The sequence below is a fragment of the Rhinopithecus bieti genome, unplaced genomic scaffold (genome assembly GCF_001698545.2).
Source record: "Rhinopithecus bieti isolate Rb0 unplaced genomic scaffold, ASM169854v2 scaffold_57210, whole genome shotgun sequence".
Classification (NCBI taxonomy): domain Eukaryota; kingdom Metazoa; phylum Chordata; class Mammalia; order Primates; family Cercopithecidae; genus Rhinopithecus; species Rhinopithecus bieti.
In genome coordinates, this window is record NW_016823439.1 from 690655 (window position 1) to 705922 (window position 15268).

The 15268-nt window shown below is 46.5% G+C and overlaps 2 protein-coding genes across 2 annotated transcripts in view; both read right to left on the bottom strand.

The window, feature by feature from the left end:
* The window catches only part of TEX14 (testis expressed 14, intercellular bridge forming factor), a 113613-nt gene extending 102576 nt beyond the window's left edge, over positions 1–11037 (bottom strand). The window contains exons 1-2 of the mRNA XM_017861563.1: positions 10685–11037; positions 3861–3997 (exon numbers count right to left, since the gene is read on the bottom strand). Of these exons, the coding sequence (XP_017717052.1) occupies positions 3861–3997; positions 10685–10716 (169 nt within the window). The 5' untranslated portion in view covers positions 10717–11037. The remainder of the gene's footprint in view (positions 1–3860; positions 3998–10684) is intronic.
* A 1283-nt stretch (positions 11038–12320) lies between these two features.
* The window catches only part of LOC108521623 (immunoglobulin-binding protein 1), a 3636-nt gene continuing 688 nt past the window's right edge, over positions 12321–15268 (bottom strand). The window contains 2 exon segments of the mRNA XM_083287435.1: positions 12321–12831; positions 12833–13527. Coding sequence (XP_083143561.1) covers positions 12421–12831; positions 12833–13527 — 1106 coding nt within the window. The 3' untranslated portion in view covers positions 12321–12420.

The following is a 15268-nucleotide window of genomic DNA, read 5'->3' on the forward strand; positions in this document are numbered from 1 at the left end:
TGTTCCACCAGCTGGTGCAAGTGTGACTAATTACTGCTAGCCTTCTATGCTCACCCACCCATCAAGGACTGCTCCAAGTAAGAGACAGATAGCAGTCTTCCTGCCTCCTCAACTCCAAGGAACACTGCAGCTTCTTGGCATGTCATTTTGGTGGCAGCTTGGGTAGGCTGACATAGTTCAACTGTATAGCAGGCTGGGACTCAGGTATCATCTCTCCTGCCTGCAAGCACTACAATTCTCTCCGAGGTTTGTCTGAAGGGCCTCTTGTCTTGAGACTGGCAAGGACTGGGGAAAGCCACAGCTTTCTAATCCTGTGAATATCTTTTTTTCTTTTTCTTTTTCTTTTCTTTTTTTTTGAGACAGAGTCTTGCTGTATCACCAGGTTGGAGTGAAGTGGTGTGATCTCGGTTCACTGCAACCTCCGCCTCCCGGGTTCAAGCAATTCTCCTTCCTCAGCCTCCCAAGTAGCTGGGACTACAGGCATGCACCACCACGCCCAGCTAATTTTTGTATTTTTAGTAGAGACAGGGTTTTAACATGTTGGCCAGCTGGTCTCAAACTCCTGACCTCAAGTGATCTGCCCACCTCAGCCTCCTGAAGTGCTGGGATTACAGCCGTGAGCCAACACGCCTGGCCTCTTTTTTCTTTTTCTTTGAGGTGGAGTTTTGCTCTTGTTGCCCAGGCTGGAGTGTAATGGCGCAATCTTGGTTCACTGCAAACTCTGCCTCCCAGGTTCAAGCAATTCTCCTGCCTCAGCCTCCCAAGTAGCTGAAATTACAGGCACCCATGACCACGCCCAGCTAATTTTTGTATTTTTAGTAGAGACTGGGTTTCACCATGTTGGCCAGGCTAGTCTCAAACTCCTGACCGCAGGTGACCCACCCACCTCAGCCTCCCAAAGTGCACGGATTACAGGAGTGAGTCATCACACCTGGCCCTGTGAATACCTTTTAAAGAATCTAGTGATCATTTAAATCATCTCCTAAGAAGCCCTCTATTAGACTGTGGGAGAACTTATCGCCCCTTATTCTGCACTCTGAGGCTTCAGATGGAATTCCCAGACGCAGATGAAGTCCTGTTCTTTATCCAGGTACACCTGTTAACTCCATCCCTTACTCTTCTAACTGAATATCAAGCATTTGAAGATGCAGAATATTCAGGAGATGTCTAGGAGATAATGTCATAATACTCTGATATTCACTAAAAAAAATTGATGTTCAGTATAGGTATGCTATGACTTCTAGTGACTGTCTATCCATACCATTCACTGTGAGAAGCAGAGTTTTATATTTTTTTTATACAGAGTAGTCTCACTCTGTCTTGATCTCAGCTCACTGCAACCTCCACCTCCCAGGTTCACTCCTGCCTCAGACTCCCGAATAGCTGGGACTACAGGTGCCTGCCACCATGCCCAGCTAAGTTTTGTTTTTGTTTTTGTTTTTGAGATGGAGTCTCGCTCTGTCACCCAGGCTGGAGTACAGTGGCGCGATCTCGGCTCACTGCAAGCTCTGCCTCCCAGGTTCACGCCATTCTCCTGCCTCAGCCTCCTGAGTAGCTGGGACTACAGGCGGCGCCACCACGCCCAGTAATTTTTTGTATTTTTAGTAGAGACGGGGTTTCACTGTGTTAGCCAGGATGGTCTCAATCTCCTGATTGAGACTGCCCGCCTTGGCCTCCCAGAGTTCTGGGATTACAGTGTGAGCCACCGCGCCTGGCCTAATTTTTGTATTTTTTAGTAGAGACGGGGTTTCACTGTGTTGGCCGGGCTGGTCTCAAACTCCTGATTGAGACCGCCCGCCTTGGCCTCCCAGAGTTCTGGGATTACAGGTGTGAGCCACCGCGCCTGGCCTAATTTTTGTATTTTTTAGTAGAGACGGGGTTTCACTGTGTTGGCCGGGCTGGTCTCAAACTCCTGACCTCAGGTGATCCACCCACCTCAGCCTCCCAAAGTGCTAGGATTACAGGCTTGAGCCATTGTGCCTAGCCCAGAGTTTTATTTTATTTTTTATTTTTTCTGAGACAGAATCTCACTCTTGTTGCCCAGGCTGGAGTGCAATGGTGCGATCTAGGCTCACTGCAACCTCTGCCTCCTGAGTTCAAGCGATTCTTCTGCCTCAGCCTCCCAAGTAGCTGGGATTACAGGCGCCCGCCACCACGCCCGGCTAATTATTTTTAGTAGAGATGGGGTTTCACCATGTTGGCCAGGCAGGTCTCAAATCCTAACCTCAGGTGATCTACCCCTCTTGGCCTCCCATAGTGCTAGGATTACAGGTGTGAGTCACCACACCTGGCCCGAGAAGCAGAGTTTTACAACGTTTTATTTTAAAACATATGTGGATAGTTACGGAGTAAAATGCAAAATTTTGAGGGGGAAAAAAAAAAAAAACCCAAGACCTTTCACATAAATGATTGAGCTCAGTGTGAGCTATTTCACCTATGGACCCTAGGGGTAGTACATGAAAAGGTTTGAGAACTTATTTTGTTGTTGTTAAGATGGGGTCTCGCCTCAGCCTCCTGGTGTGGTGGACTACAGGCATGCACTACCATGCTTATAGTATCAACTAGTGATTAATTTTTTTTTTATTTTTTGTAGAGACAGGGTCTCACAGTGTTGCCCAGGCTGGTCTCAGACTGGTCTTGAACTCCTGGCCTCAAGCAATTCTCCTGCCTCAGCCTCCCAAAGTGCTGGGTTTACAGATAGATGGGATTCACTGTGCCAGCCATGAGAACTTTATGAGGGAAATATTCAGTGGGATAGTTGGAAAATTGGGGTTACCCTTCTGGACGTCTTCAGGAATGCTGTTGAAGCAAGTAGAGAAAAACCAAGTCACCCTGACTATTCCACAAATCAGCAAAGAGAAGTTTCAAAAGCCTCCCCTTCAATACTAAGAAAAGAGAGGGGGGATCCAGCAGTACCTCTGCTCACATTGAAAATAGCAGGTCTGGGTTCATGCCTGTAATCCTAGCACCTTGAGAGGCTGAGGTGGGCAGATCACTTGAGCCCAGAAGTTCTAGACCAGCCTGGGCAACATGGCAAAAGCATCTCTACAAAAAACAAACAAACAAACAAAAAACACAAAAATTAGCCAGGCATGGTGGCTTACGCCTATAGTCCCAGCTATTTGGAAAGCTGAGGCAGGAGATTCACCTGAGCCTGTGGAGGTCGAGGATGCAATGAGCTGTGATCATGCTACTGCACTGCATTTGGCAACAGAGTGAGACTCTGTCTCAAAAACAAACAAACAAACAAAACAAAACAAAACAAAACGGGTCTGGGTCCCTAGATCAGGAGCCAAACACCAGAAAAGGTTGTTTGTGTATGGGTTTTTGTTCATTGGTTCTTTGGTTTGTTTCCTCAGACCAATTTCACATGTCATGTTTGTTGGTTCTTTTCAAGACTGCTTCAGCCATTGAGCCACGTCTGCCTGTATCCTTCAGCAAGAAAACCCTGGAAAAAGGGCACCAAGTGGAAGTAAGGAGCAAGGAAGGGGACAGCTGTGAACACTGGTCTCCTCAGTCAACCACAGGTGTCAGAGAACTCACTGGATGGAGCAGATTTGAAGGAAAGGAATCAGACAGAATCAAAGGTGGGTGACTTCAGAGAAACCTTAGGAGCCTAGCAGTAGCAGTTGGACGCGCTTGTGGTTGGTTCCCCAGCACAAAACAAAACAAAACAAAACATCCTCAAAATAAGGATTTAACACCTCTCTTGACTGCACTGCTAGAGAACATCTAATTTCTATATTTAATTTCTGGATTTCCCCAAGGACTCATTCATAGCTTTATGACATTCCTTTTTCTCTGAACGCTATTCAGAAATGTGTCCCAAGGTGCATCTGCCATCTCAACATGGTGCTTACCTTTCTTAAGAATTTTCTTCACTTTCAGATAGTTCCCTTGTTTGACATACTCATGAAGCTGAGCTTCCAGGGAGTCCTTTCTTAAGGTACCAACTTGAACAGGACAGGGGAGTGGAAGAGGAACAGCCCGAGACATCCTGTTCCAAAAGAGAGCAGTATGCTTATTTTAACTGAACCAGAAATGCAAGGAAACAACTTAATTCTTTCACATTTAGAAACCTGTACAGCCACCCTCATTAATAATGAAGATTAGGGAACAATTATTGAAACTCTATGAGATTAATGTTTTTCCTCAGTGTTATCGCTGACATTAAAGAACTTCAATATACTGTTGAATATTGGAATGGTGAGAAGAGACAAGTAAAATATATATATATTTGAATATATTTTATATGGTTTGGCTCTATGTCCCCACCCAAATCTCACCTTGAATTGTAGTTCCCATAATCCCCACAAGTCATGGGAGGGACCCAGTGGGAGGTAATTTAATCATGGGGGTGGTTACCCTCATGGTGTTCTTGTGACCAGTGAGTGAGTTCTCATGAGATCTGATGGTTTTATAAGGGGTTTTCCCCTCTTTTACTCAGTACTTCTCCTTCCTGCCATCACGTGAAGAAGGACGTGTTTGCTTCCCATCTGCCATGATTGTAAGTTTCCTGAGGCCTCCCCAGCCCTGCAGAACTATGAGTCAATTCAACCTCTTTTCTTTATAAATTACTCAGTCTTGGGTATGTCTTTATTAGCAGCACAAGAACAGATGAATACAGTATTTGTCACTAATTCCCAGGACTGAAAAACTGAGGACTTCTAGGAAGTAAAATTCTAAATACACATGTTTATTGTGTCATTAAGATAACTTGGAGAGTATTGACTTTGAAAGGTTAGAACACAAATGCAGTCATTATGTAAAGCTAGATAGTATAACATAGTGGTTTAGGTTCATAGTTCAGACTGTGAAACTGTCTTGGCTCTGTCACCTCCCTGTGTGATCTTGGAGGAATTATTTAACGTTGATAGGCCTCAATTTCTTCACCTGTAACATGGGAATAATAATAACCAGAGGGTTGCTAAGAGTTCCAGTTTCTTTTTTTGTGTATGTGACGGAGCCTCACTCTGTCATCAGGCTGGAGTGCAGTGGTGCGATCCTGGCTCACTGTAACCTCTGCCTCCTGGGTTCAAGTGATTCTCCTGCCTCAGCCTCCCAAGGTGCGCGCCACCATGGGACTATAGGTGCGCGCCACCATGCCCGGCTAATTTTTTGTATTTTTAGTAGAGATGAGATTTGACCATGTTGGACAGGATGGTCTTGATCTCTTGACCTTGTGATCCGCCTGCCTCAGCCTCCTAAAGTGTTGGGATTACAGGCGTGAGCCACTGCGCCCGGCCTGAGAGTTTCAAAGGAGCTAATTTGTGTACAGTGCTTAGCATAGTACCTGGCACCAAACAAGTTCACTGTAGTTGTTAGCTGTTACTGTGCCTAAGACCCATGCAGAGAAATTTTAACTTTCCATACGTGGCAGCCACATCTGACCATCATTCTTACAATCAAGTGTCTGTGGTGTACTTACTGGTATGGTTTGAATGTGTCCCCCAAAATTCATATGTTGAAAACTTGATCCCCAATATGGAGGTGTTGGGAGGTAGAACCTTTAAGATGTGTTTAGGTCATGGGGGCACCACCCTCATGAATGGATTAGTGCTATTGTCATTATAAAGGAAGTAGGTCGTTATGGCAGGAGTGGGTTCCTTATAAAACGATGAGTTTGGGAGACATTTGAGGTTTCTTTCCACCTCCTTGTTCTGCGGTCCTATGATTAAACCTCTTTCTCTGCTGCAACCCAGTGTCTCACTATACTGATTTGTCACATAGGATTAGAATTTAACAGTGATCCTATGAAAAGATGCCCCTTGTGGGCATTTAACCATGGCTCAGTGACCCCTTTGTGGCAGTCCAGGTTTCCATCAGCAGCCAGAACAATCTGGTTTCACCAACCCTTTACTATAATTTTGATGAATGCATATGTTAAACATTAAAGAACTAGAGAAACTGGTGCCTGAGTACAAGGGCTGGAATCCAAAAACAAACCCATTAAGACACCATCTGGCCTTTCTCAGGTCCTAAAGTCTGATCAAATAATAATAGCATTTTTACACATACACCTTGTACCAGGGAACCACTTAAGATTAAGAAACTTTCCAAGACTCTAGAGAAAGCTTTTCAGACCCTAGATCCTAGTTAAAGATTAGATATAGGCCTGGCGTGGTGGTTCACGCCTGTAATCCCAGCACTTTGGGAGGCCGAGGTGTGCGGATCACGAGGTCAGGAGATCGAGACCATCCTTGCTAACACGGTGAAACTCCGTCTCTACTAAAAATATATATAAAAAATAATTAGCTAGGCGTAGTGGCAGGCACCTGTAGTCCCAGCTACTTAGGAGGTTGAGGTAGGAGAATGGCATGAACCCGGGAGGCGGAGCTTGCAGTGAGCCGTGATCGCGCCACTGCACTCCAGCCTGGGAGATAGAACGAGACTCCGTCTCAAAAAAGAAAAAAAAAAAAGATTCGATATAGATTGAATGAAACATCCCACCTTGTAGGTGCACTCCCGCATATCGGCATGGACCTTGAATGTATATAACCTTTGGGGAAAAAAAAAAACAAAAAACAAAAAAAAAACTTGTAACTTTTTTTTTTTTTTTTTTTGAGACAGTCTCACTTTGTTGCCCAGGCTGCAGTATAGTGGCATGATCTCAGCTCACTGCAATTTCCGCCTCCCGACTTCAAATGATTCTCCTGCCTCAGGCTCTCAAGTAGTTGGGATTACAGGTGCCCACCATCATTACCAGCTAATTTTTGTAGTTTTAATAGAGTCGGAGTTTCATCATGTCGGCCAGGGTGGTCTTGAACTTCTGACCTCAGGTGATCTGCCCACCTAGGCCTCCCAAAGTGTTGGGATTACAGGCATGAACCACTGTGCTGGGCCAAAACTTTTAAATTTTTTAGTTGGTCTGGTGAGTTACTCTGACCTTCTCCCTGTTACCAGTTGCAGAAATAAACTCCCTTCTTTTAGTCTTTTTTTTGAGACAGTCTTGCTCTGTTGCCCAGGCTGAAGTACAGTGGTGTGATCTTGGCTTATTGCAGCCTCTGCCTCCTGGGTTCCAGTCATTCTCCTGCCTCACCTTCTTGGGTAGCTGGGATTACAGGTGCCCGCCACCACGTCCAGCTCATTTTCTCTTTTTCTTTTTTTTTTTTTTGAGACAGAGTCTCGCTCTGTCACCAGGCTGGAGTGCAGGGACGCTGGAGTGCGGAGTGCACTGCAACCTCCGCATCCTGGGTTCAAGCGATTCTCCTGCTTCAGCCTCCCGAGTAGCTAGGCCTACATGCATGCACCACAACGCCCAGCTAATTTTTGCATTTTTAGTAAAGATGGGTTCTCACCATGTTGGCCAGGATGGTCTCGATCTCTTGACCTCGTGATGCACCTGACTCAGCCTCCCAAAGTGCTGGGATTACAGGCGTAAGCCACCGCATCCGGCCGACTAATTTTTGTATTATTAGTAGAGACAGGGTTTCACAATGTTGGCCAGGCTGGTCTCAAACTCCTGACCTCAGGTGGTCTGCCTGCCTCAGCCTCCCAAAGTGCTGGGATTACAGAAGTGAGCCACCGCACCTGGCCAATAAACTCCCTTCTTTCCCAGTCTGGATCTCATTATTGGACTGTGAGAACAAGCAGCTGGACCTCATTCTGTTCTGGGACACCCTGACATTTCGGCACTCCGAGACGAGCCCTCCTTTAAGCCAGGGGCCGTGTCTGGCACCTCCCTTGTAGGCAGGGACATTGCTGACTTTAGGCGCATGAGCTGGCTTGCAGCAGAGAAATGGTTTCTGATTCTGGAAGAAGTCTCTGATGATTATTCCCAAGCATAATCCATCCTCCCTTTCCCTTCTCCTGATCTGTTGGCCTCCTCAGAGGCCATGTAAACTCTTTGAGGGTCCTATTAACCCTCCCTAACCTATAGAAAGGGACCTGTTAAAGGCATTTTTCCCCACTGGAAGAATAAAGGGCACTGTTTTGGGGAAGTACTCCTGGACCCTTCAGGTTTCAGTTCAGAAACCTGGTTTTGGTTGGGCGTAATGGCGCACACCTGTAATCCTAACACTTTTGAGAGGCTGAGGAGGGTGGATCACCTGAGGTCACGAGTTTGAGACTAGCCTGGGCAACACGGCAAAATGCTGTCTCTACAAAAAACACAAAAATTGGCCGGGCATTCAGGCACAGTGGCCCACGCCTGTAATCCTAACATTTTGGGAGGTCAAGGCGGGTGAATCACCTGAGGTCAGGAGTTCAGGACCAGCTTGACTGATATGGTGAAACCCCCATCTCTACTAAAAATACAAAAATTAGCCGGTGTGGTGGCGGGCACCTATAGTCCCAGCTACTCAGGAGGCTGAGACAGGACAATTGCTTGAACCTGGGAGGTGGAGGTTGCAGTGAGCTGAGATCATGCCACTGCACTCCCAACTGGGCAACATAGCGAGACTCTGTCTCAACAAAACAAAACAAAAACAAAAGTCTGGGTGCATGGCTCACGCCTGTAATCCCAACACTTTGGGAGGGTGAGGCTGGTGGATCACAAAGTCAGGAGTTCTAGACCAGCCTGACCAACATGGTGAAACCCCATTCTACTAAAACTACAAAAATTAGCTGGGTGTGGTGGTGTGCACCTGTAATCCCAGCTACTCAGGAGGCTGAGGCAGGAGAATCATGTGAACCTGGGAGGCAGAGGTTGCACTGAGCTGAGATCGTGCCATTGCACTCCAGCATGGGTGACAGAGCAAGACTCCGTTTCAAAAAAAAAAAAAAAAAAAAAATTGGCCGGGCGTGGTGGCGAGCACCTGTAGTCCCAGCTACTCAAGAGGCTGAGGCACAAGAATCACTTAAACCTGGGAGGTGGAGGTTGCAGTGAGCTGAGATCATGCCATTGCACTCCAGCCTGGGCAACTGAGCAAAACTCCATCTTAAAAAAAAAAAAAATAAAAGGAAAAGAAATCGGGTTTTATTTAATTTTTTTAGAGGTGGGATCTTGCTATGTTGCCCACGCTGGTCTTCAACTCCTGGCCTCAAACAATCCTCCTGCCTCAGGCTCCCAAAGTTCTGGGATTATAGGTGTGAGCCACCATGCTGGCCAAGTCTGGTTTTATTTTTATTTTTTTATTATTATTTTTTAAAAATAGAGACGAGAGCTCACTATGTTGCCCAGGCTGATCTCGAACTCCTGGGCTCAAGTGATCTCCTACCTCAGCCTCCCAAAGTGCTAGAATTACAGTCATGAGCCACCACACTGGGCCCAAATCTGGTTTTAGAATTCTGATTTGTGAAGGCTTGTGCTTGTTCTTGTCTGTGTGTCGGGGGTGGAATCCTGAAGGAATCATAGCAGAAGCTCAGCAGGCCTCACTTAGAGGGAACCTCTTGTCTGTTTTGCCACGTTAAAATTCAGATACTGAGGGGAGTAACTGGTGTTTGTGTCTTTGTCGTGTGTATAATTTCGTCTGGGCAATACGGGAAATGCTTTTTTTTTTTTTTTTTTTTTTTTTGAGACAGTCTTGCTCTGTCACCCAAGTTACAGTGCAGTTGTACGATCTCGGCTCACTGCAGCCTCTGCCTCCCGGGTTCAAGCAATTGAAACAGCCTTTGCAAAATTATGACTGAGATAGTGAAAGAGATCTAACTTAACTGACTCCATCTTGCTTCTAACTTCCAAGCTGTCCTTGTTCATTCCTGGGTGTAGACTGAACTAACTTTGGGAGAAACTTGGTTTACAGTTTATAGTTTAAACAAAGACAGTAACAGCCTTTTCCCAAAGCAGACCTCCTTCTTGTCTGGGGACTAGATTGCCTTTGTAGGACTAACATTAGCCACAAGATTAGAAATTATGGTTTAGGAGTCATGCAGCTGGATGCTACAAGATTCTGACCCTTCCTAAACTGCTCCTAAAATCAATGCTTGATATATTTTGCAGACCTTGCACTTCAGCTGGCACCACCCAGATCAATAAACTGGCTCATCTGATCTTGTGGTCCCCACCCAGGAACTGACTCAGCACAAGAAGACAGCTTTGACTCCCTATGATTTCTTCCCTGACCAATTAGCACTCCTGGCTCACTGGCTTCCCTTCACCCACCAAGTTATCCTTAAAAACTTTGTTCCTCGAATGCTGATTTGAGTAATAATAAAACTCCGGTCTCCCTCACAACTGGCTCTGCGTGAATTACTCTTTCTCTATTGCAATTCCCGTCTTGATGAATTGGCTCTGTCTAGGCAGCAGGCAAGGTGAACCCCTTGGGTGGTTACACTATTCTCATGCCTCAGCCTCCCAAGTAGCTGGGATTACAGCATGCACCACCTGTACCTCCTGGTGTGTACCAGCTGTGCACCGGCGGGGTTTTTTTTTTTTTTTGGAGATGAGTCTCAGTCTGTCACCTGGGCTGGAAGTGCAGTAGTGTGATCTTGGCTCACTGCAACCTCTGCCTCCTGGGTTCAAGCGATTCTCCTGCTTCAGCCTCCCGAGTAGCTGGGATTACAGATGTGCACCAACATGCCTGGCTAATTTTTTGCATTTTCAGTAGAGACAGGGTTTCATCATGTTGGCCACGCTGGTCTCGAATTCCTGACTTCAAGTGAGCCACCCGCTTCGGCCTCCCAAAGTGCGGGATTGCAGGCTTGAGCCACCCTCGGCAATTCATCCCACCAGAAGAAAAGGCTAAGGTAAATTTATCTGCACAGAAAAACTGAACTACAAGGGATGAGGTACTTAACTTCCCACCTGAAAACCCAGGAATTTTTTTCTTTCTTCATTGAGATTGGGTCTCTGTCGCTCAGACACGAGTGCAGTGGCACGATATTGGCTCATTAAAGTCTCCCTCTGGGATCAAATGATTTTCCCATTGCAGTCTCCTGAGAAGCTAGCACCGGTGCACACCACCACCCGAGATACTGACTTATTTTTCCACCTTTCATAAAAAGGGTACTACAAGAAAAATGAAAACAAAACATACATAACAGCACTACATACAAAACTACCTAACACAGTCCTCCATCTACCACAAATTATACAATCGAGTTCTCCATATTTGGGGATAATCGCAAGGATCAGCACACCCGGAAAACAAAACCAACCTCAAGGAAAACTCTACTAACTATGAGTTGCTAGTTATTACTCGCTACCTCACCATCGTCCTCAACACACTACTTAGTCATGGCAAATTGTATTGTGAGTTGTTTTTAGGCATCGCTTCGAAACTACCACTTCTTCGTATGACACATCTCAGACTACACCTTCTTTGATATTCGCTAGAAAAATTCTTCCGCGCGAAGGACGCACTAGAACCGGCAATCACTGCGCCACTATCTACATATGCCCGCCTCTTATAGTGACGTCACCATCTGCTTCTTTACGCTTTGACTGAATTCCCTTCCAGATCGGTTCACTCTTAGCTACCGCTCACAAAGATTCAAAAGAAATCGCATTGTGTGATAAGAAAATCTTTTTTCCTTTTTTCTGCACAGGCTCATATAATAGAAGGAACCTTTGTTACTTTTTCAGAGAATTCATACAGCCATTAATTAACCAGACCTATTTCTCAAGTGTTTTTTTTTCCCTCCCTTCCTTCCTTTTCTCTTTCTTTCCCTCCCTCCCTCCCTCTCTCTTTCTCTTTCTTTTTTTCTTGTTGCCCAGGCTGGAGTGCAATGGCGTGATGTCGGCTCACTGCAACCTCCGCCTCTCAGGTTCAAGCAATTCTCCTGCCTCAGCCTCCCGAGTAGCTGGGATTATACAGGTGCCTGCCACCACGTCCAGCTAATTGTTGTAGTTTTAGTAGAGATGGGGTTTCACCACGTTGGCCAGGCTGGGGTCGAACTCCTGACCTCAGGTGACCCGCCAACCTCGGCCTCCCAAAGTGCTGGGATTACAGACATAAGCCACCGCACCTGGCCCTCAGTGTTCTTTTCATTCCACTTAAGAAACTGGAACACACCACGATGAGGATGATGATGCCAAAACTAGATTGATGGCTCACATCTTCTACGGTACAAATACACGCTTAATAATTTAACACTTTAGGCCAGACTCACGTCTGTAATCCCAGCACTTTGGGAGACCAAGGCGGGTGGATCACCTGAGGTCAGGAGTTCAAGACCAGCCTGACCAACATGGTGAAACCCCATCTCAAAATACAAAAAACTAGCTGGGTGTGGTGGCAGGCGCCTGTAATCCCAGCTACTCAGGAGGCTGAGGCAGGAGAATCACTTGAACCAGGACGTGGAGGTTGCAGTGAGCCAAGATCGCACCATTGCACTCCAACCTAGGCGACAAGTAAAAAACTCCATCTCAAAAAATAATAATAACAATAATAATTTAACACTTTATTGAACTCAAAGCAACATTAAGCATCTTTGCCTTCGTTGTACACAGCTGTACCGGAGCCCAGGGAAGGGAAGGCTGCATGGTTTTGCTTGGCGGGGAAGGTGTGCACCCTGCAGTCCTGCCGTGTTGTGGGAAGATTAGCCCATGTTCTGTCGGTTGCCGTAACCCCTAGGGTGGGTGTCCTTCCAGTCATCCCACTCTCGAGCTCTTTGGAGTGTTTGTTCATCATCCTCTTCCTCCTTTTCTTGATCTTTCTGTTGCTGAGTGGCTTTTCTGAATTCTTCTGGTGTTGCCTTAGCTATTCCCTGATCTGGTAACACTGCATGTTTCTGATGTTGATCATACCAGTCACTCACTGTCATAGAAGCCAGACTTGGATAACCAGCACCAAATACTTTGGCTTGCGCCATGTTCCGAGTGAGAATGAAGGGTTTTATTAGAGGCCTCTCGTGGCCAGATGAGTTCAAAGTGGATGCCTCTCTTGAAAAGTCTTTCTCTCCCAGGATCTTTATTTCCTGATCAATGCTCTCAATCTCTTCTAAGCTGGTTATCAAGCCACCTCTGAAGGTGAAGAAGATAATATTCACGAACACGCTCATCATCTGCTTGACCACTTTCCACAGCAGATTTCATTGTGGACAACCTATGTTTCAACTCCTTCTTCTGCTTGTATCTCTCTATTTTAGCCCGTCTTTGAGATGCCATAACAACGAGGCTAGGATAAGCCGTGGAAGTAATAGCAGTGTTATTTTCGCCTGAGTTGGTCTTGGTTTGGGGTAGCTCAAACTCGGCCACACGATAGTAATGGCACTGAGTTAAGTATTTTATAAAGTGTTCGTGAGCCTGCTGCAAATGATCTAGACGTTTACTGGGGTTGACTTGTTTCATGGTGAGGGCTCCTTGAAACGCTGGCACCATCAGGTACTTCAGGTCGGTGGAAGTAATCTCCTCCAAATCTTCATTTCGGCTAAACAAGTCGAGCTGCGATAACATTTTGGCAACCTTCTGAAGGAGGTCAAAGCCCTTTAACACCTTTTCCTGGACTATCCGAGAACCGGTGGGTTCAGTCGCTCCTTTGACTTCTTCCAGAAGCTGTTTGCTGGAATCGAACAGCTCCGGGAGCCGCAGTGGCGGGAGAAACTCGTCTTCAGCGGCTGCTATCTTGGGAAGGCTGACGTGAAATATTGATTCCTTCCCTTTCTGGACACACGTAAAGATTCTGGTGTGGCTTTCTAACAACCAGTCTCAATCAGGCGCTGCCGAGCAGGGCAGTCAGGGAGGCGGTGGTGATGGGGTGACATAGGGGAAGGCAACGGAGTCGGTTGTGCCAGGTCTGAATCGCTGCTCCACTCTGGGTCTTCGTCAAACTTTGTCTCTCTGTTTTCGTTTCCTAAAATTGTAAAGTGGGAATAATACTGCCTGCCTGGCTCACAAGATTTCTGTGAGGACTGAATAAGAGAATGCATTTAAAATGCGGCTCCCTTGGCCGGGCGCGGTGGCTCAAGCCTGTAATCCCAGCACTTTGGGAGGCCGAGATGGGCGGATCACGAGGTCAGGAGATCGAGACCATCCTGGCTAACAATGTGAAACCCCGTCTCTACTAAAAAATACAAAAAACTAGCCGGGCGAGGTGGCTGGCGCCTGTAGTCCCAGCTACTTGGGAGGCTGAGGCAGGAGAATGGCGTAAACCCGGGAGGCGGAGCTTGCAGTGAGCTGAGATTTGGCCACTGCACTCCAGCCCAGGCGACAGAGCGAGACTCCGTCTCAAAAAAAATAAAATAAAATAAAACGCGGCCCCCCAACCCAGGCTATTCTGCCCCTCGACTGCTGCCCCCTGTACTTTGGAACCCCCAAACTGACTTTGCCAAGATTCAAGTATCTGCAGTTCCTGCCACACAGGCAAGTAGCATCAGGCCTGGATTTGGTAACAAACTGAGTGCGCTTATATGTGTATATCTGTGTACGTATGATGTACAAAGTACTGGGATTACAGGCGTGAGCCACCACACCTGGCCTAAAACTCAGTTTTTAAAAATTACTGAGCGGCCGGGCGCGGTGGCTCACACCTGCAATCCCACCACTTTGGGAGGCCAACGCGGGCGGACTACGAGGTCAGGAGACTGAGACCATCCTGGCTAACACAGTGAAACCCCGTCTCTACTAGAAATACAAAAAATTAGCTGGGCGTGGTGGCAGGCGCCTGTAATCCCAGCTACTCAGGAGGCTGAGGCAGGAGAATTGCTTGTACATAATACATATTTTATGTGTACAGATATATAGCACACATATTACACACACACACACACACATACACACACATACACAGAATCAAACCAACTACATGACCAAATCATGACTAAATCAAAGGCCCCAAGTAAGTTGAGATGGAGAAACACAGCCCCTCAATATAGAATGTTATTTGGAGAGTTCCCTCACACGTGGGGAAGGGCAACACGGGCACACCTATTAATCTCAGATCATGGCTGTTCCTGCCAACTCAGGTGTGCTGTCCTAAGACATGCCCCTCAGTTTGTGAGTCTCACCTCATCTCTGAATTTCCAACCATCCCTTAGCCTCATGGGGGTCAAGGAAGGAAGGGTTGATGCTCAGAAATATGAGTGACATACATACTCAGTAGTTTTTAAAAGCTGAGTTTTGTCATATAAGTTCACAGAGCAATTGTGACTGTTAAAACGTCATTAATATTGGCCAGGCGTGGTGGCTCACACCTGTAATCCCAGCACTTTGGGAGGCCGAGGCAGCTGGATCACCTCAGGAGTTTGAGACCATCCTGACTTGGAGAAACCCTGTCTCTACTAAAAATACCAAACTAGCCAGTTGTGGTGGCACATGCCTGTAACCCTAACTACTTAGGAGGCTGAGGCAGGATACTTGCTTGAATGTGGGAGGCGGAGGTTGCAGTAAGCCAAGATCACACTATTGCACTCTAGCCTGGGCAACAAGAGCAAAACTCCATCTCAAAAA